The sequence below is a fragment of the Muntiacus reevesi genome, chromosome 2 (assembly GCF_963930625.1).
Source record: "Muntiacus reevesi chromosome 2, mMunRee1.1, whole genome shotgun sequence".
Classification (NCBI taxonomy): Eukaryota; Metazoa; Chordata; class Mammalia; order Artiodactyla; family Cervidae; genus Muntiacus; species Muntiacus reevesi.
Window position 1 is genome coordinate 264,333,932 of NC_089250.1, and position 24,616 is coordinate 264,358,547.

At 40.4% G+C, this 24,616-nt stretch overlaps 1 protein-coding gene across 6 annotated transcripts; it reads right to left on the reverse strand.

The window, feature by feature from the left end:
- Window positions 1–2,574: 2,574 nt before the first annotated feature.
- ZNF112 (zinc finger protein 112) lies at window positions 2,575–24,616 on the reverse strand. 6 transcript variants are annotated; one of them, XM_065926255.1, is made up of 6 exons: window positions 24,562–24,616; window positions 24,125–24,220; window positions 15,994–16,041; window positions 13,460–13,586; window positions 10,914–10,988; window positions 2,575–6,261 (listed from the first exon to the last, which is right to left on the reverse strand). In XM_065926255.1, the coding sequence occupies exons 2-6, from the start codon at window positions 24,167–24,169 to the stop codon at window positions 3,773–3,775; spliced, it is 2,784 nt and encodes a 927-aa protein (XP_065782327.1). In that variant the 5' UTR covers window positions 24,170–24,220; window positions 24,562–24,616; the 3' UTR covers window positions 2,575–3,772. The 6 variants fall into 6 exon arrangements, with proteins under 6 accessions (XP_065782327.1, XP_065782325.1, XP_065782328.1 ...); XM_065926253.1 differs by having other exon boundaries at window positions 10,902–10,988; XM_065926256.1 differs by lacking the exon at window positions 24,125–24,220 and having other exon boundaries at window positions 10,902–10,988; window positions 24,562–24,598.

Genomic DNA, 24,616 nt, shown 5'->3' on the forward strand with positions numbered 1-24,616 from the left:
CCACCATGAGCTCTCATGATCTTCCCTTGGAAGTGACAGTACTAAAGAAACACATTAAAAGCCCTGAATTTCTGATGATACTGTGAAGCTTGAACTCGCACCTTGGAAGCCAGGTTAAGCCTGTGCCTTGGTCACCCCATTCACCTAACAGGTTGATATCTGACAGAAAAACTATGGAACATCAATTTATACTATGTCCGAATTGTACCAGGTTGTTTAAGGCTGCATGGGCTTTGAAGAAATTTTATAGGAAGCTAAAGCTGCTGACACCTAATCTATCTGTATCCTCTAGAGACCTCTGAACATTACCTTTAGGAGTTTTATTCTTTAATTTTGGCTGTAATGCCATCTAAAGAAATAAGGAATCACATTACGAGTTCTTAATTATAAGGGACAATGTCTCAGTACTTTATTGCTTTGGTAAAATGCTAACTGTGAATTTAAAAAAGTACAAAAAAGACTAAGCTAAAATTCTACTTGCTGCAGAAAACCACTGTATACATGATAGTGAGTTATCTTTCACAGATTATCTATTAAGCATGTATTTGAACATATATGTATAAAGACCAAAGGTAACTGGATATTATGAAGGTACAATCTGCATTTTTTACTAAACAATATGCATGAGCTTTCTCTGTCATTTTATATTGGTCCTATACTTCCTATAGCACCATATTATAGGAACACTAAGAAATTTCTTTATTAATTTGCAGTTTTAATAATTACCCTTATGTATATAGCCTGTTTAAAATCACTTTATCATAAACTATTATTCTATGATTTCCAGATAGGCATGTACACTGACTGGTTCAGAATTGGGAAAGGAGGACGATAGACTATATACTGTCACCCTGCTTATTTAACTTATATGCAGAGTACATAATGCAAAATGCCAGGCTGGATGAATCACAAGCTGGAACAAAGATTGCCAGGAGAAGTATCAGCAACCTCAGATATGTAGATGATACCACTCTAATGGCAGAAAGTGAAGAGGAACTCTTCAAGAATCTCTTGATGGGGGTGAAAGAGGAGAGTAAAAGAGCTGACTTGAAATTCAACATTAAAAAACTAAGATCATGGCATCTGGTCCCATCACTTTATGGCAAATAGGTGGGGAAGCAATGGAAACAGTGAGAGACTTTATTTTGGGGGCTCCAAAATCACTGCAGATGGTGACTGCAGCCAGGAAATTAAGATACTTGCTCCTCGGAAGGAAAGCTATGATAAACCTAGAAAGCATATTAAAAAGCAGAGACATCATTTTGCTGACAAAGGTCCATCTAGTCAAAGTTATGGTTTTCCCAACAGTCATGTACAGATGTGATAGCTGGAACATAAAGAAGGCTGTTTGTGTGTGAGCACACATGCTCAGTCATGTCAGACTCTTTGCAGCCCCACACACTATACCCACCAGGCTCCTCTGATCATGGAATTTCCCAGGCAAGAATACTGGAGTGTGTTGCCAAACAAGGCTCTGCATTGAAGAATTGATGCTTTCAAACTGCAGAGCTGAAGAAGACTCTTGAGAGTACTTTGGACTGCAAGGAAATCAAACCAGTCAATCCTAAAGGAAATCAACCCTGAATATTCATTGGAAGGACTGTTGCTGAAGCTCCAATACTTTGTGAAGAGTATTAGAAATGCCACCTAATGTGAAGAGTCAACTCATTGGAAAAGATCCTAATGCTGGGAAAAACTGAAGGCAAAGGCAGAAGAGGACAGCAGAGGATGAGATAGTTAGCATCACCAACTCAATGCACATGAATCTGAACAAACTTGGGAGACAGTGGAGGAAAGAGGCGGCTGGCGTGCTGCAGTCTATGGGGTCGCAGAGAGTTGGACATGACTTAGCAACTGAACAACAAAAATGTACACTTTACATTTTGATACATATTGTACGACTGTGACAAATTTGTATTTTTCACTTCCTCCAATAAAAGTATTGTTCTTGAAGATATAGATTAGCAAATAAAAGGAAATCTTATCCTAATAATACATTTGAAAAAATGTCTAGAAAAATTCAATATTTTTCCTTTCCTTACTAAAAATAAAATTACCATATGATCCACCAATCCCACTCCTGGCCAGACATCTGGACAAAACCATAATTCAAAGAGATACATGCACTCCTATGTTCATAGCAGCGCTATTCACAACAAACAAGAAATGGAAAACAGCCTAAATGTCCATCGACAGATGAATGAATAAAGAAGACGTGACACATACATACAGTGGAATATTACTCAGCCATAGAAAAGAATGGAATAATGCCATTTGCAACAACACGGATGCAACTAGAAATTATTTTCACACTAAATGAAATGAATACCGTATGATATCACTTACATGTGGAATCTAAAATATGACACAAATGAACATATCTATGAAACAGAAACAGAATCATGGGCACAGAGAACAGACTGGTGGTTGCCAAGGGGTTGGGGGAGGGATGGAGTAGGAGGTTGGGTTAGCAGATATAAGCTTTTACACATAAAATGGATAAGCAACAAGGTCCTACTGGATAGCACAGAGAACTATATTCAATATCCTATGATAAACCACAATGGAAAAGAATTTTTTAAAAGAAATTTTTAATTGATTTACTTTGCTGTACAGTAGTAATTAACACAACACTGTAAACCAACCATACTTCAATTTTTTTCCCTTTCTTTGTATGAGTGGGAAAAGTATGCTGATATAAAATTTGACAAAATTAAAGTCCTCCAAACTTGTCACAGATCCTGCTAAACCGGCCTGAATTGGACAAAGACTATATAGAAACCATTCAGATCAAAAGGATTTTAATGGAAATATGGAAGCTAGAAAACCAAATATTGTAATTCCAACATTTATTAAGAAAGTGTTTACTGTTAGTAACCATTTCCGACACTTTTCAAATATTATAGTAAAACTGTCTTAACACACAGCGCAGGAGTAAAAATTCAGTTATGTAAAATGCAGCATTCCATTTTTGCCAAGTTAACCAGAAACACTGTTTTATCAGTTTGTATTGTCCTTTTAAAGTGCACATAGGTATACACACGTACACACATACACACGGAGCTAAACTTAACCAGACAGTACACTGTAGAGAAAGAGGCCAAATGCTAAGAAAGTCAGCCCATCCCTGCTGATGAGGGACAAATGGGGACGACCAATCCCAGGGGGGTTAAACCAAATTCATGTCATTTAAGATTGCGACACTGCCCATGTTCTACATTTCAAATAATGTTTATGTTTACTTATTTGCTTACATTAAGGTGAGTTGCAGGATTCCTCCTCCAAATACATTTTAAATTATTTTCTGGGGAAAATCAGCTCAATAAAAATTTCAAACATGACACATTTACATACTTTTAGTCATTTAGCAACAAAGTACTGAGCACCTTCACTGAGTTGGAGACTCAGCAATGTATGAAACCCCTTCTCTTAATAAGCTTACTTTCCAGTGGACATGAATTTAGGCATGCTCATCATTGTATTAATACTTTCATTAAAATCCTGACCATACTCATGTCTTTTCTAAGCCCTAGTACAAGAGCTGATTAAAGTCACTTGCAGTGACTGATATTCAAGTTCCCATGAAATCTCATATGGAACCCCGCTCATTAGATAAGTCTCTGCTGTGTGGTCTCCTGACTACTGTGAATGTTGATGTTGAGCAGAAACATTACATTTTCATGAAAGAAATTCTTTTTCTACAACGAGAACTCAAGTGAGTGGAAAATTTCAGCTCTTGTTTGAGGACTTCAGAACAAAATGGAATACCACATTACAGAACTTCGCTTCTGTACGGATTCTCTGATGAAGGGTAACCCTTACTATATTCTTCACTTGTATAGAATTTATCACCACTGTGGACTCTTTGATGAATTAGGAGCCCTGAACTCCAACGGAAACCCTTACCGCACGCGTCACATTTGTAGGGTTTCTCTCCTGTGTGGACTCTCTGATGAGCCTGGAGGTTTGATCTCTGACTGAAGCCCTTTCCACACGCTTCACATTTGTATGGTTTTTCCCCAGTGTGGACTCTGTGATGGGCTTGAAGACTTGAAAACCCACTGAAGCCCTTGCCACACTGTTCACATTTATAGGGCCTCCCTTCTGTGTGGACCCTCTGATGGGCTTGAAGGCGGGAACTCTCACTGAAACCCTTCGTGCACACTGCACATTTGTAGGGTTTCCCTCCAGTGTGGACCCTCCGATGTGCTTCAAGACGTGAGCTCTGACTAAAGCCCTTCCCACACATCTCACATTTATACGGCTTCACTCTGGTGTGGACTCTCTGGTGGCCTTGAAGATATGCTCTCTGACTGAAGCCCTTCCCACAAACCTCACAGATGTATGGTCTCTCTCCGGTGTGGACGCTCTGATGGCTCTGAAGGTAAGACCTCTGACTGAAGCTCTTACCACACTCATCACACTGGTAGGGTTTCTCTCCTGTGTGGACTCTCTGATGGGCCAGAAGAGTTGAGGCCTTGCTGAAGCCCTTCTCACATTCTCCACATTTATAGGGTTTCTCTCCTGTGTGAACCCTCTGATGAATTTGAAGATTAAAGCTCCAACTGAAGCCCTTCCCACACTCCTCACACTTGAATGGTTTTTCTCCCGTGTGGACCCTTTGGTGGCCTTGAAGGTGTGAACTCCGACTGAAGCCCTTCCCACACTCCTCGCACTTATATGGTTTCTCGCCAGTGTGGACTCTCTGATGCCCTTGAAGGTATGAATTACGACTGAAGCCCTTCCCACAGGCCTCACATTTGTATGGTTTTTCTCCCGTGTGGACTCTCTGATGGGCTTGAAGGTATGAACTCCGACTGAAACCCTTGTCACATGCCTCACACTTATAAGGCTTCTCTCCTGTGTGGACTCTCTGGTGAACATTTAGAACGGATCTATGACTGAAGCCTTTACCACATGCACTGCATTTGTACAGCTTCTCGCCAGCATGGACTCTCTGGTGATCTTTAAGTTTTGAATTCCAGTTGAAGCCATTCCCACATGCTTTGAAAGTTTTTTCTCCAATGTGAATTTTCTGATGGCCTTGAAGATACGAACTTTGGCTGAAGCTGTTACCACATGTGTAATGTTTACAGGGTTGTTCTCTAGTGTGGACTGCCTGAAGGTCTTGAAAATGTGAGCCCAGACTGAAGCCATTGGCCTCAGAATTATAGGGAATCTCTTCCATGTGAACTCTGTGCTGAATGTTCAGATCTGAGTTACAAATGAAACCCTTCTCACACTCAACATCTGTGTATCGTTTCTCTTCAGTGTGGATTTTCTGATGGGCTTGAAGACAAGAATTCTCATTAAAGACATTCCCATTCTTCTCAGATTCATGGGATTCCTCCTCGATGTAGATCCTAACAATACTACTAAGGTCTAAGCTATGACTGAAGCCTTTCTCATACATGCTGCATCTATCAGATGTCTCTCCTCTGGGTATAAGTTCATATGTGTTAAGAAAGGAGCACTGATTGATGCTCTCACTGTATTCACATTTAAACGGCTTCTCTTTTGCGTGTCCTTTCTGATGCGACTGCAGATGTAAATTCTCAAAAACACAATGATCTCCTCTACAAACACTCTGATGAACATGAAGAACTGACCTGTAACTACAGTCCTTTTCACACGGACTGTATGTACGGGGCTTTCCTTCTAAGTCTAATTGCTGATGAACTTCAGAGCTGGACTCATCGCTGAAGGCTTTTCTGTACTCATTACCAGGATAGGGCTTTTGCCCTGTTTGAATATGATTAAGCAATGAAACCTTCATGACATCTTCTCCACAGTCATGGCAGCTAGAGTTTTTTTCTGTTCTGTGTACACCCAGAATGTCACTGTGATGTGAGATCCAACTGATGCTGTCAGATTTACAGAAACCATTTTCCATGGAAACTTGCTGACATTGACACTGATAATTACGTGACTCTGTAAGGTACATTTTCCTCCAAGAATGGTGGGCTCGCCAAGAGGGAAATTCTTGACTTTTTATGTCATTGGAACCGTCTCCTGTGTGAGTCAAGACATAGTTCTCATCTTCAGAAATCTTAATTGGTATTCCTGCCCAAACCTGGCAGGGGGAATCACCTCGTTTTTGCAATGGAGAAATATTCTCTTGGAAGTTTCTCATGGAATCTTGACACCCAGTTAACTTGCCTGCACCTTGTTGCCAGGACTGCCAGGTGGAAAACTCTTTGGGGGAAAAGCAGCTTAATCCCACTTCTTGAATACTTTCCATATTATGTGGACTCTTGGTTCCTATAAGAATAAGGAGATTTTAGACATGTGCGCAATGAATGCTTTTATTCAGAGATTTCAAGATTCTGCACTTAGATCATGACATGAAACTTCAATAAACTGGAGGAAAGTTTGTTACTACCTCTGACAATACTTAGAATATCCTTTACCTTTGGCTTCACCAGGAATAGAAGTAGGATCCACAGAATTTGAGCTACGCATATGCCTCAAAATCAGGGCTATGCAATGCAACCTGGACATCAAAGATGGTTTTTGATGGAAGGTCAAAAGGCCTAGTTAAACCATGCACACATTATCATGGGCTGCCTGGAGATTCCAAGGAAAAAACAGAAGGGGGTAGTCTCAAACTGGAAAGAATTTAGTTTCAAGTGGACAAATGTATTTTGCCCTGATAGTAATTTATCGTTTTTCTCTGGCACTTGGGCATGGTAATGGGTTTTTTTGTTTGTTTGTTTTTAAGAAGATCATGTGTTAAATGCTATGCGGATGAAGGTAAACAGAGACCTTTAATCAATTCTTGAGGTCTTGTATGGCCTAACTCTAATGAGTTCATTTTCATGAGAATAATAAGTTCTCCTATGTCACTGTAAGCCATAATCAGTTTTAACTCCTTTTAAAATATATTTTGCGATTAGCAAGGGCCATGGGGCAGGTGAAATGTGAAACACTGTGACAGAATTGTACAGGCAAGATGGGAATTTGCTCTACGACTCAAGAAACTCAAACCAGGGCTCTGTAACAACCTAGAGGGGTGGGATGGGAAGGGAGGTGGGAGGGAGGGTCAAGAGGGAAGGGACATAGGTACACCTATGGCTGATTCATGTTTATGTTTGGCAGAAACCAACACAACACTGTAAAGCAAGGATCCTTCAATTAAAAGTAAATAAATCTAATTCAAAAAAGAATTGCACAGGCAATTTTCACGGTCCTTTCAGGCAACTTAAGAAGCAAAACTCAATGAACACTGACTTTGTCATTTTGCTGGAAAAGCACTTTAATGTTTAAGGAATCTGAGGCACTGGAAGAGTTGAAGATGGGCATGTTTGGGTGGAAGTGGCTTGTCTGTTAGTTACTAAAGCTCAGGTTATCAGCAGGCAGCATATCATTCACATCCTAGTGAGAAGTATACCTATTTCCAGAGAACAAGTGGTCCAACAGGGCTGAAACAATAACACACACTCTCCTAATACTTGGCAAAACATTAATTCTCTTTCAGTATCCAAAGTGAGGGGAAAAAGACAGTAAAGGGGAATTTTTTCTCATAATGTGAATATTACCTTCAAATGCAATAACTCTTCCTTAGCTGCTTGTGCGTTCCTGTCTCTAAACACTGGGGTGTACTGCACACAGGGAAGAGCACTTTGCTGTGCGCACTGTCTCACCCTCACTGCCTACTGCACTCCTGGTGAACAGTGGCTGCTCAATGAGCATATGATGAACAGATCACAGCTTGAGTCATTCAGTCACAGAACTGAAAGGGCATGCATGTGTAAGTTACCTTACACATGGTAAGGTAAAGAAGCTGGTGATGGCAATTTTATTGCACAGCTGAAAGGCTGTATGAGAGGCAGGGTTACACTCAGCTATCACTTGCCAGAGAGAAAAGCAAAGGTCACGAGAGTCTTGTGGACTGTGTCTTTTTAATTTTGAAAATAACCTTTGGAATGGTGTAGTTTTTTCACACAAAATCTTACTCTTAGCCCCACCCTATCCCCAACTTCTAAAAAAAGGAAAAAAATAAAGGGTGACCCTGACGACTGTGTGGCAGCAGGCTCTGGGGCAATGCGTTGGCTGCAGGGCCTACCGCACGTCCACGAGTACTCATCTCAGTACTCAAAACCAAGAATGCTTAGTGATGTCTTTGCTTTCTCAAAAGCAAGGCTTACAGTTATTACACTAACATTCTGTCACCTAAAGATGAAATGGAGTTCCCTGGTGGTCCAGTGGCTACGACTCCACGCTTCCAATGCAGGGGGCCTGGGTTCCATCCTTGTGAGGGAACTAGATCCCACATGCTGCAACTAAGACCCAGTACAGTCCAAAAAAGAGAGTATATGTATATATATATAGCTAAATGCTGCATGTTATAGCCACATGTTGGATTATGTAGCAATGATTTTTTTTTTTGCAATGATTTAAAAAAAAAAAAAAAAAAGGAGTTATAATCTCAGATTGGGAGGGATTTTCACCATGAAGGTGAAAAATTAGTACTTTAAAAATAAGAATATATATTTTCAAAATTTTGCATGAATATAAGGTATAAACATGTTAATATATGGAAATACTAAATAAAAAGGCACTTCAAAATATGACATTACATTCCTACTGATACTATCAGGCAGGGGGACTAGCACACTATGGCCCTAGCTCTGTTTTTGTATAGTCTAGGAACAAGAATAGATTTTATATTTTTTAAACTGGTGTAAGAAAAAACATTTGGTCTCTCTGACAGAGATCAAATATGGTCAGCAAAACCTAAAATATTTACCATCTGGACCTTCAGAGAAAAAGTTTGCTGACACTTTCTCTAAAGAGTATGTTGCCTGTATGACCTTGAACCTGAACTGAGACAAGAACAGAAAAATCATAGAAGTGAAGTAATTTGTTTTGAAATTTTCAGTTGACTCTCATTCCCAACCAGGAGCATTCCCAGCTGCACAACTGTGACCGTGGCTTTTGACATCAGAGTCTGAGGACTCAAGAAACATTACTAAAATGTTTGGACTCACATAAATGTCCAGCTTGGAAGTTCTACTTCAAAAAGAAAATTTTAGGCCAGTACCCCCAGTGGACATGATGCAAAAATCCTCAACAAAATATTCTGAATTCAACAGCACATTAAAAGATTATACAAGACAATCACATGGGACTCATTCTAGGGATGCGAGGATGGGTTCAACATCTTCAAATCACTACACGTGACACCCAATATTAACAAAATGAAGGATAAAAATCATATGATCAAAAGCAACAAAAGCAAAAATAAACAAGTGGGACTACATCAAACTAAGAAGCTTCTGCACAGCAAAGGAAACCAACAGCAAAATGAAAAGGCAAACTTACTGAATGGGAGAAAATATTTGTAAATCATATATTTGATAAGGGCTTAATATCCAAACTATATAGAGAACTCATACAATTCAATAGCAAAAAACAAACTATTCAATTAAAAAAAAGTGGGCAGAAGACCTGAATAGTCATTTTCCCAAAGAAGACACACAGATGGCCAACAGGTTCATAAAAAGATGCTCAACAACATTAATCACCATTTGATTTGAAATACAAATCAAAATTACAATGAGCTATCAACTCCCATCTGTTAAAATGGCTATTATCAAAAATATGTGCGTGTGTACTCAGTCGCTTCAGTCCTGTCTGACTCTTTGCAACCCTATGGACCGTGGCTCTAAGACAAGAGATGACAAATGCTGGCAAGGATGTAGAGAAAAGGGTTTTGGGAAGCCTTGTACACTGCCGGTGGGAATATAAGTCAGTGCAGCCACTATGTAAGTTGTTATGGAGGTTCCTCAAAAAATTAAAAATAGAATTATCATATGATTCAGCAATTCTACTTCCAGGTATTTATCTGAAGAAAAAGAAAACACTAACTTAAAAAAATACAGCCCATAGGGCTGCAAAGAATCAGACATGACTAAACAACAACAAATGTACACTGTACATGTACACTGCAGAATTATTTACAACAGTCAAGATAAGGGAACAATCTTAGTGTCCACTGATGGATAAATGCATAAAGAAAATTCAACCATAAATAAAAATGAAACCTTGCCATTTGCAACAATACAGGTAGACCTTGGAGGTATTTAAAGACAAATCCTGCTTGATCTCTATTATATGTGGAATCTAAAACCACTCCCCAACATACAAACACACCAACCAAGCTCACAGATAACAGAAAACAGATGGTTGGTGGCGAGAGGCTGCAGTTTGGGGATGGGAGAAATAGGTGAACTGATTTTTTTAATTTAAATAAATTGAATAAAATTAAAAAAAAAAAAAAGAAACTGTAGCTAGGTCAAGAGACTGCTACATATCAGAGGATGGGAGGGTAAGAAGTAAGAACAGAATGAGAAGATAAAGAACTGGGCATTTGAATGAGGAAGTTAATGCAAGAGTGTCTCATCTGAAATGGCTGCATGCGAGGGCAGATTATCCTTCAGCATTGATCATTTCTGATATTTCTTTTAGTTGCCTGGCTATTCTTAACCTTTTAGGAATAATGAGTACCTATCCATGAATACTAAAGGACACCTAAACAGAATCAGGACAGGCGTTCATCTGATGACAAATGAGACTCTGGAGCATCTCTCTATCACATGGTTTACTCTACACCTGTTAGCTGCCTCAGGGAGCACTGAAGACAGTGAAGACCATGCATGTATAACCGACTCACTCATTCAAGGCACAGAGCAAAGCAAGCCAAGTAACCTGAAGCAGAAGCACCACTGAGACAGGTCTGATGGGCAGCAACTGGGCCAGTGCAGCTGGGACAGAAGGAATGAGCTAGAATAGGAGAAGCTAGAGCAGTGAGGGTACCGACACCTCAGGGCCTGACACCTGCTGAGTCGTGTCCTGGGAGGGGTCCTCTGGCTGCTGGGTGACTGCGGGATGGTTTTCACCTGAACACCCACCTCTCTGGGTCTCCATCATCAAAAGCTCTTCTCTCTCCAGCTGGAATATAAGCTCTGGTTTGAAGGGCTGATTTCCTGTAAAAAAGGAGAGAAGAGCGAAAGTATTCAATTTTGACTAAGTCTAACTTGTGGTTTTTTGGTTTTTTCCCCTCCTGAATCATTTTTTTGTTTTCAGGGGCTTTTTATCTTCTAACTCATGTTTTTGGTGTCATATCTAAGAAATCTTTGCCTAACCTAATGTCATGAAAATTTTCTCCTGTGTTTCCATCTACAAGTTTCACACTTCTACATTTTACATTAGGCCCTTCATCCACTTTGAGTTAATCTTTCATTTTGTAGGTGTGAGGCATGCAAATATATGCATACGGAAGTCTTAAGTGTTTCAGGACCATCTGTTGAAACAATACTTTCTCCAGTGAATTGCCTTGGCACCTGCAGTACATATAAAATAGTCTCGGAGTTGCTTATTCCGTTCACTGCAGTAAACAAATCTACTAAGAAGTGTTGAGGATTGCAATTCATTCTCGCATCCTCCTCCCACTAGACCTAAAACTAAAGGTATATAGAGTTATAGACTGTATTCCTTAGCTACTTCCATGAATCCTTTCTCTGTTCACTGTGGTTAAGGTATTCCTTTCAATCACAATTCATTTTTCTTTTCAATGACCATCCCTCCACATTCTTATTTATTTTTTAGAATGTGTTGAACTAAATATTTTCTTAAAAGACTTTTTTGCTAGGGGTCATTTTTTAAAAGTCTTTTTTGAATTTGTTGCAGTATTGCTTCTGTTTTATGTTTTGTTTTTTTGGCTGCAAGGCATGTGGGATCTTAATTCCCCAACCAGGGATTGAACCTGCACCTTTTCCATTGGAAGGTGGAGTCTTAACCACTGGACCACCAGGGAAGTCCCCTAACATATTTTCAAAAGTCCAAACTAGACAAAAAGGTATTATTCAGACAAGAGTGACTCTCTCAAACATCCCTTCCACACTACCACAACTCACCATTGACAAAAAACTAAATTCATGATTTTCTGATTAATCCTTGTGTTGCTTACATATATTTACTTATTTTCCATTTTTTCCCCTTACACAAACAGGTATACTATTAATGCTCTTTTGTACTTGGTTATCTTCAGGGAAAATTCCTACAAGTGAGTTGCTGAGAACAGGTAAATCCGTAGTTCTGTTAGGCACTGTCAAATTCTTCTCCATAGGGGTGGTATCGTGTTGCATTCCCACTGTCAAAACATGAACGTGCTTTATTCCCCACAACTTTGCCCCCCCAAAAACACTGTTAAGTTTCTGAATTCTGGGGGACTTCCCTAGCAGTCCAGTGGTTAAGACTTGGTGCTTGGGGCCTGGGTTCAATCCCTGGTTGGGGAATGAAGATCCCATAACCTTCATGAGACAGCCAAAAAAAAAAGTTTTTGAATTTTTGCAAACCTCATGAATGAAAAATGGCGTTTCAGTGTAATTTGAATTAGCACCTCTCTTACTCTGAATGAAACTGAATAAATATTCATATGTATAGATATTTATATATATGCATGTATGTGTAGGTATATGAATATAGGTGTACACATCCAGACACACCCCTAATCCTAGCTCTAAGCCCTGAGACCAGGAAACAAAGATACCACAGTGGCAAGGACAATTCCTAGCATCCAAGGCCTATTCTGTAAGCTTTCCATATAACAGTGTAGCCTTGAGTATAACAGCTTTTAGTGAGTCCTCAGAGTCCTCTAGCAAATTATTTGAGGCTCTGGGCACCCCCCAGCTTGCCACTGGTGTCAGAGTGTAGTCCTGGGGATTCCTGAACTTGGCCTGCACACAGAAGCATTTAGGGATATTAGGGCCATGTCATGTGTAAATTACCCTCAAATGGTTGAGAAAAATTATGCATATGAGAAAGAAAAGAGCATTCACATAAATGATAAAGTAAATGGAGTGAAATATTACTCTAGGTGTGTGTGTTGCGCTCAGTCATGTCTGACTCTTTGTGATCCATGGACTGTAGCCTGCCAGGCTCCTCTGTCCATGGGGTTTTTCAGGCAAGATTACAGGAGTCGGTTGCCATTTCCTCCTCCAGGGGATCTTCCCGACTCAGGGATCGAACTTAACCACCTGTGTCTCCTGCATTATAGGCGGATACTTTACCACTGAGCCATAGGTAAAAGCGATAGGGGTATTCTTGTTCTATACTTTTGCAAATTTTTTGTATGTTTGAAGACAGATATGTCACTAAAGCAGAAAAACCAAAATACCTCTGAAAAACCACAGCTACAGTTACTGGCACCATGAAAATCCGAAAAGCTGCAGCAGCTTGATTTCATGGGGCAGGACCACAAGCTCCCCATTCATATTAATAGTTCAAGGGACATATTTTTTTCCTCGACAGGAACACACTGTCTCTGTCTCTGGGAATACTAAGACTTGTAGCTACCTAAGCTGAGAGGACGATTTTAGGAGTTCCAGAACTTCAAATGACTGCCCACAAAGTCTCCCAGGAGGCTGATACTGAGTCCCCAAGGCGCTGTGCTCACCCACTGAGAGCAGGTTCCGGAAGTTCTCCAGCATCACTTCCTGGTACAGCTTCCTCTGAGCCGAGTCCAGCAGCCCCAGCTCCTCCTCGGTGAAGACCACGGCCACGTCCTTGAAGGACACTGGCTCCTATAACACCACACACACACACACAATGTTTATGGAAGAGGGGTAGCCCCGAAAAAGTGTCAAGGACGGGAGGTGGTTCCGGATTCCCAAGGACCGAGTCACATTTCAGCAGCTGCCTTCTGTTTGCCTTTCACACGGCTGATTCCATCCACCAAAAAGGCTGCAGGAAAAGGAATCCTTGCACTTTAAACGGCTGCCCTTTGTTAGTACCCCTGTGGTAAGTCCCTGGAGCTCCGCTGCATTGCGTGGGCTGCTAGAAAAGCTTTAGTTCCAACAGTGTGCGAAGGAGTCTGTTTTCCCTCTTTTTATACACATATACCGCTTATTTGATGTGCCAGACTTATAGGGCATGAGTCACCCTTCCTATTCAAGCATGGAGCCCCTGCTCTGTGCCCCCATCCAGATGTGCAGCATTTATGGACACAGCTCTGCGGCCTCACTCTGCTGTGGGTCCCTCATCCTCTCTTCATTTGCAGGCTGGTAACTGTACCATAGGGTACTGGAGATAATAAAATGAGAGACTATAGGTAAAACACTTGGGAACAGTGCCTGGTACATAGTATGTGCCCAGTGTGTGCATGCTAAGTCGCTTCAGTTGTGTCTGACTCTTTGTGACACTATGGACTGTAGCCCACTAGGCTTTTCTGTCTGTGGAATTCTCCAGGCGAGAATACTGGAGTGGGTTGCCATGACCTCCAGATCTTCCCAAGCCAGGGATCGAAACCGTGTCTCTTTACATCTCCTACATTAGCAGGCAGATGGGTTCCTTACCACTAGAGTCACCTGGGGAGCCCAAGTATCTAATAAATGCTAACTATTATTGTGATAATTACCATTATCATTGCTGACATTCCACTTCAGGGCTACACAGTAATTCAAGGAACTAGTGGTTGAGAATATAGTGAACTGATACAAATAATGCATGCTTACTTAGTTTTAGAGTATATATTATTAACAATGTTGCAAGATTGTTTCCATATAGACCTTAGTCCATAGAACTCTGCTGGTTATCTCCTGAAGATAAACTACAAAAAGTAGAAAAGGTAATGTTGAAGAATAACAAACTTTAAAGTTTTGAGACCATAATGGCAGGTGTTTCCTCCAAAAAGATTTTTCTTAGTTTATTCTGCTTCCAAGAAAGTATAAATTCCTAAGCCTCCATACCCTGGCCAACAATGGACATGAATACTTAAAAGCAAAAACCAAAAAACTTTGATAATCTCAGAAGTCAATTTGGGAAGCCAAAACTAGTTATCTCAAAAAACTTTCACAAAATTGATAAGTAATGAAGATTACTCTCTTTTCATATGTTTGCTGGTCATCTCTGTTTCTTGTTTTGTAATAATATTCATTCACCCGGGGACAGTAAGGCCTTTTCTTCCACATATGATATAAAGACTTTTCTTCCTACCTTGTTATGTCTTTTAATTTTTTTGCTATAGGGAAATTTAAAATTTCTATATGAAGGCCTGCTCAACACTGCATTTGTTTCAGCTGGAGCTTCAAACATCACAACTTCAAGTCTTGGTCTCTGAATGAGAACTCTGGTTTGGTTTGGTTTTTTGTTTTTGTTCTGTGTTTCTTTCCACCCCAACAGAATGCTTGATACTCTTGGTCCAGAAAGACTTTGGAATTGACCAGACGCGTGCCTACTGTAGAAACCTGAACAGGACCTGAACTTACATGAACCTCTTATTTTCATGTTGACGGTGAAGATGATTCAGTCCCTATCAAAGCAGTGAATAGAGTTACAGATGGAAAGTGCCTGTGTCCTTTTTTTGAAGTATAGTTGCTTTACAAGTGATAGTTTCTGCTGTACAGTGTCTTTATGACTTACAGTATGTCTAAAATTTTTAAATTAATAAATAAATAAATTTTATATAAATTTATTTTTACTTAATTTTTAAGATTAAATATAGGGGAAATGATTCTGTTGTGTAAAACTGAGAGAATCATCAAGATGTTAAAGGTTGTAGATGAAGAATACTTTTCTAAAAAGGAGGAGAGTGTATAATAGTTCTTTGAAATAATATTAGATGACAAAAATTGAGTGCTATAATCTTAAGTGAAAAAAAGACAATTCAAAACTGTATCTATTATTGCAAGTCTAGTTATGAATACACATGAAAAATAAACATAAAAAAAGGTGATGTAGGCAGGGTAATAATATGTGGGCCTTCCCACTTAAAAAATTTCTATTCTCTTTTACACTATTAGTTGTGGAACAAAATGGCAATATATAAAAACTGAGAAAGGAAATTAAAAAAAAAGTGAACCAAGAGAGCATGACACACGAATGGTATTAAATGTCTGCTGTCATTCTTTACTCTGGCAAGGGAGAAAAATAAGGTATCCACTAAGAAATGAAATTACCTGTTAAGTGACAGAAATACAAAATCCAACTCACCTGGAACTTCATCATCTTCTTGTCCTTTTCCTGGGGAAAGGCAGAGACCTGAAGAGACACAAAACAAGAAGGAAGCCATGAGAGAGGGGGAAACGCATCTCTGTGCAAATCAGAAAAAGGTGTCCCTTCTCCTGGGCAGATGCAGCCACATACACCATCACAGGCAGGGTGTGGGCTGGGGTGTAACCATCCCTAGGCTGACCCAGCAGGATGCCCACAAGTGAGGGGCAGTCTGCACCACCACACCCTGCAGCCCTCACACAGCTCGAGCCTCCCCAGATATGCACTGTGAACCTGGGGAACATGGGAAAGGAGACAGAGTTAAGTGGGAGAGGAGAGGTGCTTGTTAAAAGTACCTCTGGGGACAATTAGCTTTTAAAACCTCTAATTGCTATAGATTTGCTGCACATTTGCTCTATATTCCTTCTGTGTGCTAAGTCATGTCTGACTCCTGGTAACCCAGTGGACTGTAGCCCACCAGGCTCCTCTGTCCGTGGAATTTTCCAGGCAAGAATGCTGAATGGGTTGCCATTTCCTTCTCCAGGGCATCTTCCCAACCCAGAGATCAAACCCACATCTCTTGCATCTCCTGCATTAGCAGGCAGATTCTTTACCTCTGCACCACCTGGGAATTGCTCTATATTGGCATTGTTAAAGATTTGCTATAGGTTTTTAAACCATGGTTAAATTAATTAACCTCTCTAGGCTTACTTCTGCAAGCTGCAACACTAGGATCGTAATAGTACAAATACTGTAAGATTGCTGTGAGGATACATGGGTGAGTAGTGAAAAACTGTTGTAACTATACCAGTGTTTTATATTAATATCTGGTAGCTTCAGAGAAGAACGTACTATTTTGCAATATAAAACAGTCCTTACAAATGGTGGTTGTAAGAAAATCTGGGCAGCAGAGATTATGGCTTTTCACTTAATAATTTGTTGCCCTGATACTATTGCGGGTGACCAAAAGGCTCATTCGGGTTTTCTATACTATATTAGGGAAGAACCCAAAAGAACTTTTTCACCAACCCAATAATGTTCATTTAGGCTTTGAGATCACCCTTCTGAGAAGTTTAATGGCTGGGGAATGTTCCTCCTGAAGCCGGAGGAGATTCCAGTGGTACACCCCTCTTCCCACGTGGATATGATAAAGATTATAGAAGCCGGTGATGATAATGGATCTATGTGAAGCACTGGCTCTGTGCTTGACCCATGGGAGGATCTGGAAACCATGAGTTTGACTTCTTGGGTTCTTCCTCAAGGTTATTTACCATTCTCAACCGTCATTTACTGTTATTTATCTTCTTTACTATTCCCAAGCAACTTCCAAGTCATCTGGGGCAGAAAAAGAACTCAAAAGAACGGGGAGGGGCTAGTCACAGGCTTTGTGGCCACAGATTGTCTCCGTGGAATAAGGTTCCTTTTACAACCTTTCAATGTAAAAACCATTCTCAGCTGGGGAGGGAGAGGAGCTTTACAAAAATAAGCCATGGGCAGTAGTTTGCCCACCTGCATCCTCCACCCTCTTGGGTTTTTTATTTTTTTAAGTCTTTATTGAGTTTGTTACAATACTGCTTCCGTTTTGTGTTTTCTTGGCCTAGGAGGCATGTGGGATGTCAGTTCCTCCACCAGGGATTGAACCTGCACTCCCTGCATTGGAAGGGGAAGACGTAACACTGGACTGCCAGGGAAGTCCTAGTACTCTTAGCTTTTAACACTCAGCTGCTCCAGGATACCTTTTAACAAGTAACTGACTGCAGTCTTATTAATTCCTAAAACCAGTTTGCCAGTCTAATAAAAGCAATGCTTTGTCCAAGTAGGTGATGAGGCAGGGTGGGAGGGGTGTCAGTCCTTGGGCTGGGAAAATCCCCTGGAGGAGGGCATGGCAACCCACTCCAGTATTCTTGCCTGGAGAATCCCGTAGACAGAGGAGCCTGGTGGGCTACAGTCCATAAGGGTTGCAAAGAGTCAAACAGGACTGAGCATGTATGTAGCAAAGCAAAGTTTTGCAAGTTAATTAACCCCTCGATGCCTCTGTTTCTTCATCTGTAAAATGTAAATAAAAACAGGAAGGATTCTGTAGCAGTCCAGTGGTTAGGAATCCCCGCTTTCACTGTCCAGGGTGCTGGTTCAATCCCTTGCTGAGGAACTAAGATGCCACGGGCAGCACAACGTGGCCCAAAATATATTTTTTTAATGGAAATAAAAATAGGTTTATCATGAAGAATACATGAGTTAATGCATCATAGCGTTAGAAATCCAGTGAAGTTCATAATAAGCACCCAATAAAGATCAGCTATTATTAGTGTCATCCTCATTGTCACCATGAAATATACAAAAGCCACACATTAGCCCATTTGTTTCTAAGTATATTTATTTTAGGTAGTAATTATCAGTAGGTATACATCACCTTTTGAATATTCCTAAAAAGCTGGTGGCTTCAGCATCCCAGCAAAACTGACTGCAATATGAAATGTGTATGAAAGTAAACTCATTTCAGTGACAACTAACTTTGAGTGACAAGTAGTGCCAAGTGACTTTATCAATTTCCACTGCTGTCGAAAGTTAAAACAAAGAATATCTTCATTCCTGCACAATCTTTTAGTGTGATGCGATGGCCAAAACTCACAGGATTTACACTAAAAGTAATTCTACTGTATGTAGGTTAAACAATAAACGTTAAAAACTGAATGAAGCTTTCAGCAAGCACTTATCCAACTTTAAATAAAGATCACCTGGGGTTCCTATTAAAAGGAAGCACCTTGGTCCCACCCCTACCTACCAAATTCTAACTAAATTGGTATGAAACTGGATCCTAGGACTTGCCTCTGTATAGAGCTCCCAGGTAATAATGGTGCTTGAAAGACGCCAGAGAAGAACAATGCATTGCTTACAGGGGTACAGTGATTCAAACGGTTCCAGATTTTTCATTAGAAATCACGAGGCCAGAAGGAAATAGCACAATACTTTTAAAGGAGGGAAAGAAAAGAACTGTCAAAGCAAAGTTGTATACTAAAGACAACAGTTTAGAAAAATATTTAGGGATGAAGTCTCGTGAAAATGTTCTCAGATAACTCAGAATTCATAGTGAACTGACTTGCCTTAAAAGGACTGGTAAAGGAAAACTTTCAAAGGCAACAAGGGAAAAAAAATTGTATCATCAGGAAGGAGTCACAGAACAGTAAATATCTGAGAAAACATGATAGATGACTTATCTCTTGAGTCCTTTAAAATATATTTTGCAAAAAAATAAAAAATAAAAAAATAAAATATATTTTGCCATTGGAAGCAAAAATTATAACACTGACAGGGTTTTCAAAGTATATATTGGGTTAGCCAAAAAGTTTGTTCTGATTTGTCTGTAAGAATTTTTTATATGATAACTAGAACATAAACATAATGCATTCTTTTTCTCTGGGTAATGCTTTGTGGTTTCTTTGTCTTTAGTTTTGAGTTTACCCTGTTTGGGATGTGCTCAATTTCTTAAAAGAAAACTTCTAGGTTACACTTAAGATACTAGAGAAGAGAAGCAAAATAAACCCAAGTCAAGTAAAAGAAAGGAAAAAATAAAGGTAAGTGCAGAAATCAATGAAACTGAAAACAGATGTGTAATAGCCAAGTCAATGAAACCAAAAATATGCGTGTTTTTTTTCTTACTGTGACAAAAACTCTAGCAAGAACGGCAAAGAATAAAACAGAGATTAAAAAAAAGTTACCAATATTAGGAATGAAAGAGTACATATCATGACCTCTAGAAGAAAACATAAGAGAAACTCTTCCTGACTTCGAGTTAGGCAGAGTTCTTAGATGTGAAAAGCACAACTCATAAAACACTGCTAAATCAGACTTCATCAAAATTAAAATTTTGCTCTGTAAAATACATTGTTCGGAGGATGAAAAGACAAGCCAATCTGAGAAAAACTATTTGCAAATGACATCTGACAAAGAACTTATATTTAGAATACATGAATAACTCTCAAACATCAATAGTAACGAAAATACAACTCAGTTACTCAATTTAAAACTTAGAAAAACATATAAAGTGAAGAAGATAAATAAGTTGAAGAAAAGATGTATCTGCTGTACATTAGTAGGCATTAGGGAAATGTAAATTAGTCACAATAAAATAACAACACAGGTCTATCATAATAAAGGTTTTTAAAAAACCAACAGAGAATGCCAACAAGGATGTGAAGAACCTGGAACTGCCATACATCATTAATGGGAATGTAAAACAGCAGATATCCTGAGAACAGTTTGGCTGCTTCTTACAAAGTTACACATACATTTTCTATATGACCCACCAATCCCATTCCTGGTTATAAATTCTAGAGAAATAAGCAAACAAAACAAAACGAAACCTTGTACACAAGGGTTTATAACAGCTTATTCCTAACTACCAAAAGCTGGGTTGCTCAGCTGGTAAAAAATCTGCCTACAATGCAGGTGACCTCGGTTCAATTCCTGGGTCAGAAGTTCCCCTGGAGAAGGGACAGGCTACCCAGACCAGTATTCTTGGGCTTCCCTGGTGGCTCAGACAGTAAAGAATCTGCCTGCAATGCGGCAGACCTGGGTTTGATCCCTGGGTTGGGAAGATTCCCTGGAGAAGGGCATGGCAACCCTCTGCAGTATTCTTGCCTGGAGAATCCCCATGGACAGAGAGGCCTGGCAGGGTCACAAAGAATCAGACATGACTGATCGACTAAGCACAGCGCAAAAACATTCCAAATTTTCTTCAATGGGTGAATAAACTAGTATAATCATAAACGTAATATTAACCAGCAACAAAAACAAAGTACTGATACACACAACAACTTGGATGAATGTAAAAGGCATTATGCTGGGAATGGTTCTCAGAACTCTCTGAGATGCTGTTCCCGGGTTTTAACCCTCAATCTGGCACAAATAAAATTTTCCATTAAAAAAAAAAGGCATTATCTGAGTGAAAGATACCAACCTTAAAGGGTTACACATGGTACAAGTTCATTTAAGTGGCATTCTCAAAAAGATGAAACTACAGGGTTATAGTGGTTTCCAGTGCTTATAGACACAGCGAGGGGTGATTATAAAGGAAAAACAGGTTTTTTTTGTTGGGGGGGTGATGGCACTGTTCTGTAGTTGATGATGGGGGTGATTATACAAATCTATACCTGTGGCAAAATTAACAGAATTGTACCCCTGAAAGGGAAAAATAGTCAACTGTATGATGACTGTTTTTAAAAAACCTGCCTCTCATCTGTAACATGAGGGTAACTGTAGAGACATAAGGTAATATCTGTAAGTCACTGAAACACTACCTAGTCATAAAACACAATCTATAAATGTTTGCTATCATCATTTTGCTTGTTTTATATCATGAAAAGAATTGTTCAGAAACATTTCAATAATCTGAAATAAATGGTGGACTCTAACTTGCCAATATTAAAGGCGATTAAGCAGTATCCCCATGGATTATTTCTTTTCTGTTTCATCACCTAATTCCAATTTCAGGAATATTGCACTGTAAATCCTTGGTGCTGACAGTCTGTTGAGTGGCTACTCTAACTCCAAATCTTTGCCAATCTTGTCCCGTGTACTGGGCACACAGAGAAAAATATCCCATGGTCTCAGGAAAAGAAGAATTTTCAGTGTACAAAGAGTGGTCCAATGGTTAAGACTCTGCGTTTCCAATGCATGGGACCCGGATTTGATCTCTGGTGGGAAGGCTAAGGTCCCACACGCTGTGGGGCAACTACTGAGCCTGTCCATTCTGTGGCCCATGTGCCCCAGCTAGAGAGAACCCCAGCCCCACAACAAAGATCCCGTGTGCTGCAATGAAGATCCTGAGTGCCACAACTAAGACCCAATGCAGCCAAATAAATAAATATTAAAAAAAAGAAGAAGAAACAAAGAGCCCTAAGACATAGGTAAGTCAAACTCTACAGCAGAAGACAAATGTCATCACCATCACTCTCCAAAGTGCAATGCTCTTATGTCCCCTCGCTTTCTCAGAAGAATGTCATTTCCCAAGCTGCAAAAATAAAAACCTCAAAGTAGCTGCTAACATCTCCCTTTCTTGGTCTTGCATATAAACAATGTGTCGTAATCAATTTTTGGCAGTTATAATCATAAATCGATCACTATTGTACTGACTCAGTGCTGGAGACTTGCTTTAAAATACTGAACAACAACAACAAAAAAAATTGGGTGGGAGAATGTATTGATACAAGACTGACAAATGATAACAAGGGTTGAATATGGGTGATGGTTCTCTAGGGGTTCATTATTTTATTCTTATTACATTAGGCTCTGCTTGTAAATTTCCATTGTAAAAATTTAACAGGGAAATAAAATCTGTCATACCTATTTTATAAAACTTAAGTAAAAATCCAAAAATAAATCTACAGAACAGGAAAATATTAAAATATTACTATTGTTATCTCTATGTCCTGTACTACATCCTTATACTCCATGTATTTTCTTAATTCTCTATAATATGCAAGCATTATTTTATAATCAAAATATGAGCTATAATATTATTTCAAATAAAACACAAATAAACTGCAGATGACTGAAAAAGTATCATGAAAAACTCAAAACTTTCATGGCCCCCTACAAAAATCCAAACATGCCTTCTCAGTGTGACACTAAACATATTAAGAACCAGAGCATCATATTGAAACTTGCTGCTGTTCAGTTGCTCAGTCATGTCCGACTCTTTGCGACCCCATAGGCTACAGCATCCCGGACTTCCCTGTCCTTCATTATCTCCTGGGATTTGCTCAAACTCATGTCTGTTGAGTCGATGATGCCATCCAACCATCTCATACTCTGTTGCCCCCTTCTCCTCCAGCCCTCAATCTTTCCCAGCATCAGGGTCTTGCAACTACCTACATTCTAATCCCAACTAAGCCTCTTCCTGTGTGGCCTAGAATAAACAGCTCATGCTCAGGACTTCCAGGTAGTCTGGGGCTAAGACTCCATGCTTCCAACACAGGGGCAAGGATTCAATCCCTGATCAGGGACCTAAATCCCACATGCCACAACTAAGACCTGGCACAGCCTAATTAACTAAATTACTTAATATTCTCCGTGTCTGTTTCCTCATCTTTAACTTGAGAATAACAGTATCCCCTCTTGTAAGGATTAAGTACATTCATTCATATAAAGCTCTGAGAATAATGTTTCAATACTGTCATTATTAGCTTCCCAGGTGGCTCAGTGGTAAAGAATCCCCCTGCCAATGCAGAAGACACAAGAGACGGGGTTTCGATCCTTGGGTCTGGAAGATCCCCTGGAGGAGGAAATGGCAACCCACTCCAATATTCTTGCCTGAAAAATTCCATGGACAGAGCAGACTGGCGGGCTACAGGCTTTGGGGTCGCAAACCGTCAGACATGACTGAGCATGCAAGTACAGGCTGTAATTATTAACTATTACCAAGCACTCCCCCATCCCTTTTTAGTATTTATTTAAGAAATATCAGGGCATCTTTGTAGCAGAAGAATCTGTCCATGAGTGATATGAATGTCTTCTCCCTTGTGAAGAGATGACATAAGAGGAAGAAGGATGCTAAGTCCCACTCAGGTGAGGCTCTGCTGTCTGGGGCCAAAGGGTCATTCCCCTCTCACTGCAGCCTTTTTCAAGAAGTCGAGGCGTGAGGCAGAAAGGAAGCTGAGAGAAATCAGAACTCCATCAACATTCCCGTATAAATCTCAGTGCGCATACCAGACTACGGTCAGAAGTGACCCTCTCCAAAAATTTAAATTTAAAAATCATTAGGAATCCGGGTACAGCCCTGACTCCTTCAGGGATCTGAGAAGGGCCAGGAACCCTACAGCAAGAGCTCTGACCCCAACCCGGGTTCACAGAAGCCTTTAGGGAACCAAGCACTTCTCGGAAAATTAAAAAAAATACTAGTAACAAGAGACCTTGTGATTTTTAACCACAGGGTAGCCTCTGTTCTAAGTCTTTTCCTATGCATTCTCATTTAACTCTCAAACTACCCTATTAGGTTGACACTGCGGCTTCCCATATGGCTCAGTGGTCAAGAATCCGCCTGCCAAGGCAGGAGACGCAAGAGACGCGGGTTAGATCCCGGGTCGGGAAGATCCCCTGGAGGACGGCACGGCAACCCACTCCAGCTTCTCACCTGGAGAGCTCCATGGACAGGGGGGCCTGCCGGGCTGTAGTTCATGGGGTCGCAAAGAGCTGGACACGACTGAGCACACGGAGACACTAATGCCAACTTTAAAGAAGAGGAAACAGGCAGAGACGTTGAGGTTCTCGTGGAATATACTGTTAGGAAGCGTCATCACGGGCTGGTGGTCAGGAAATGGGCTGGGAAAGTACAGAACCCAGGAGACAAACCAAACCCAGCGACACAGGGCCCTGGCCGGGGCCCCTAAACGGGGGGATGCACTGACAGTTCCGCGCTCCAGGAGGCTTATTCAAAGAGAGCACCATCCCCGCGGCGCCGCAGGCGGTTCCTTCCAGCAGGCCGAGGGCCAGGTCGCTGCTGGCCCACAACAAAGCGAAGAAAGGTCACTGTGGACGCGGAGAGAGGGGACCGGCAAACGGAGGGCTCACCTTTCCGAGAGGAACCAAGGCCGCGGCCTCGCGTACCTGAGCCGGAAGTGACTCT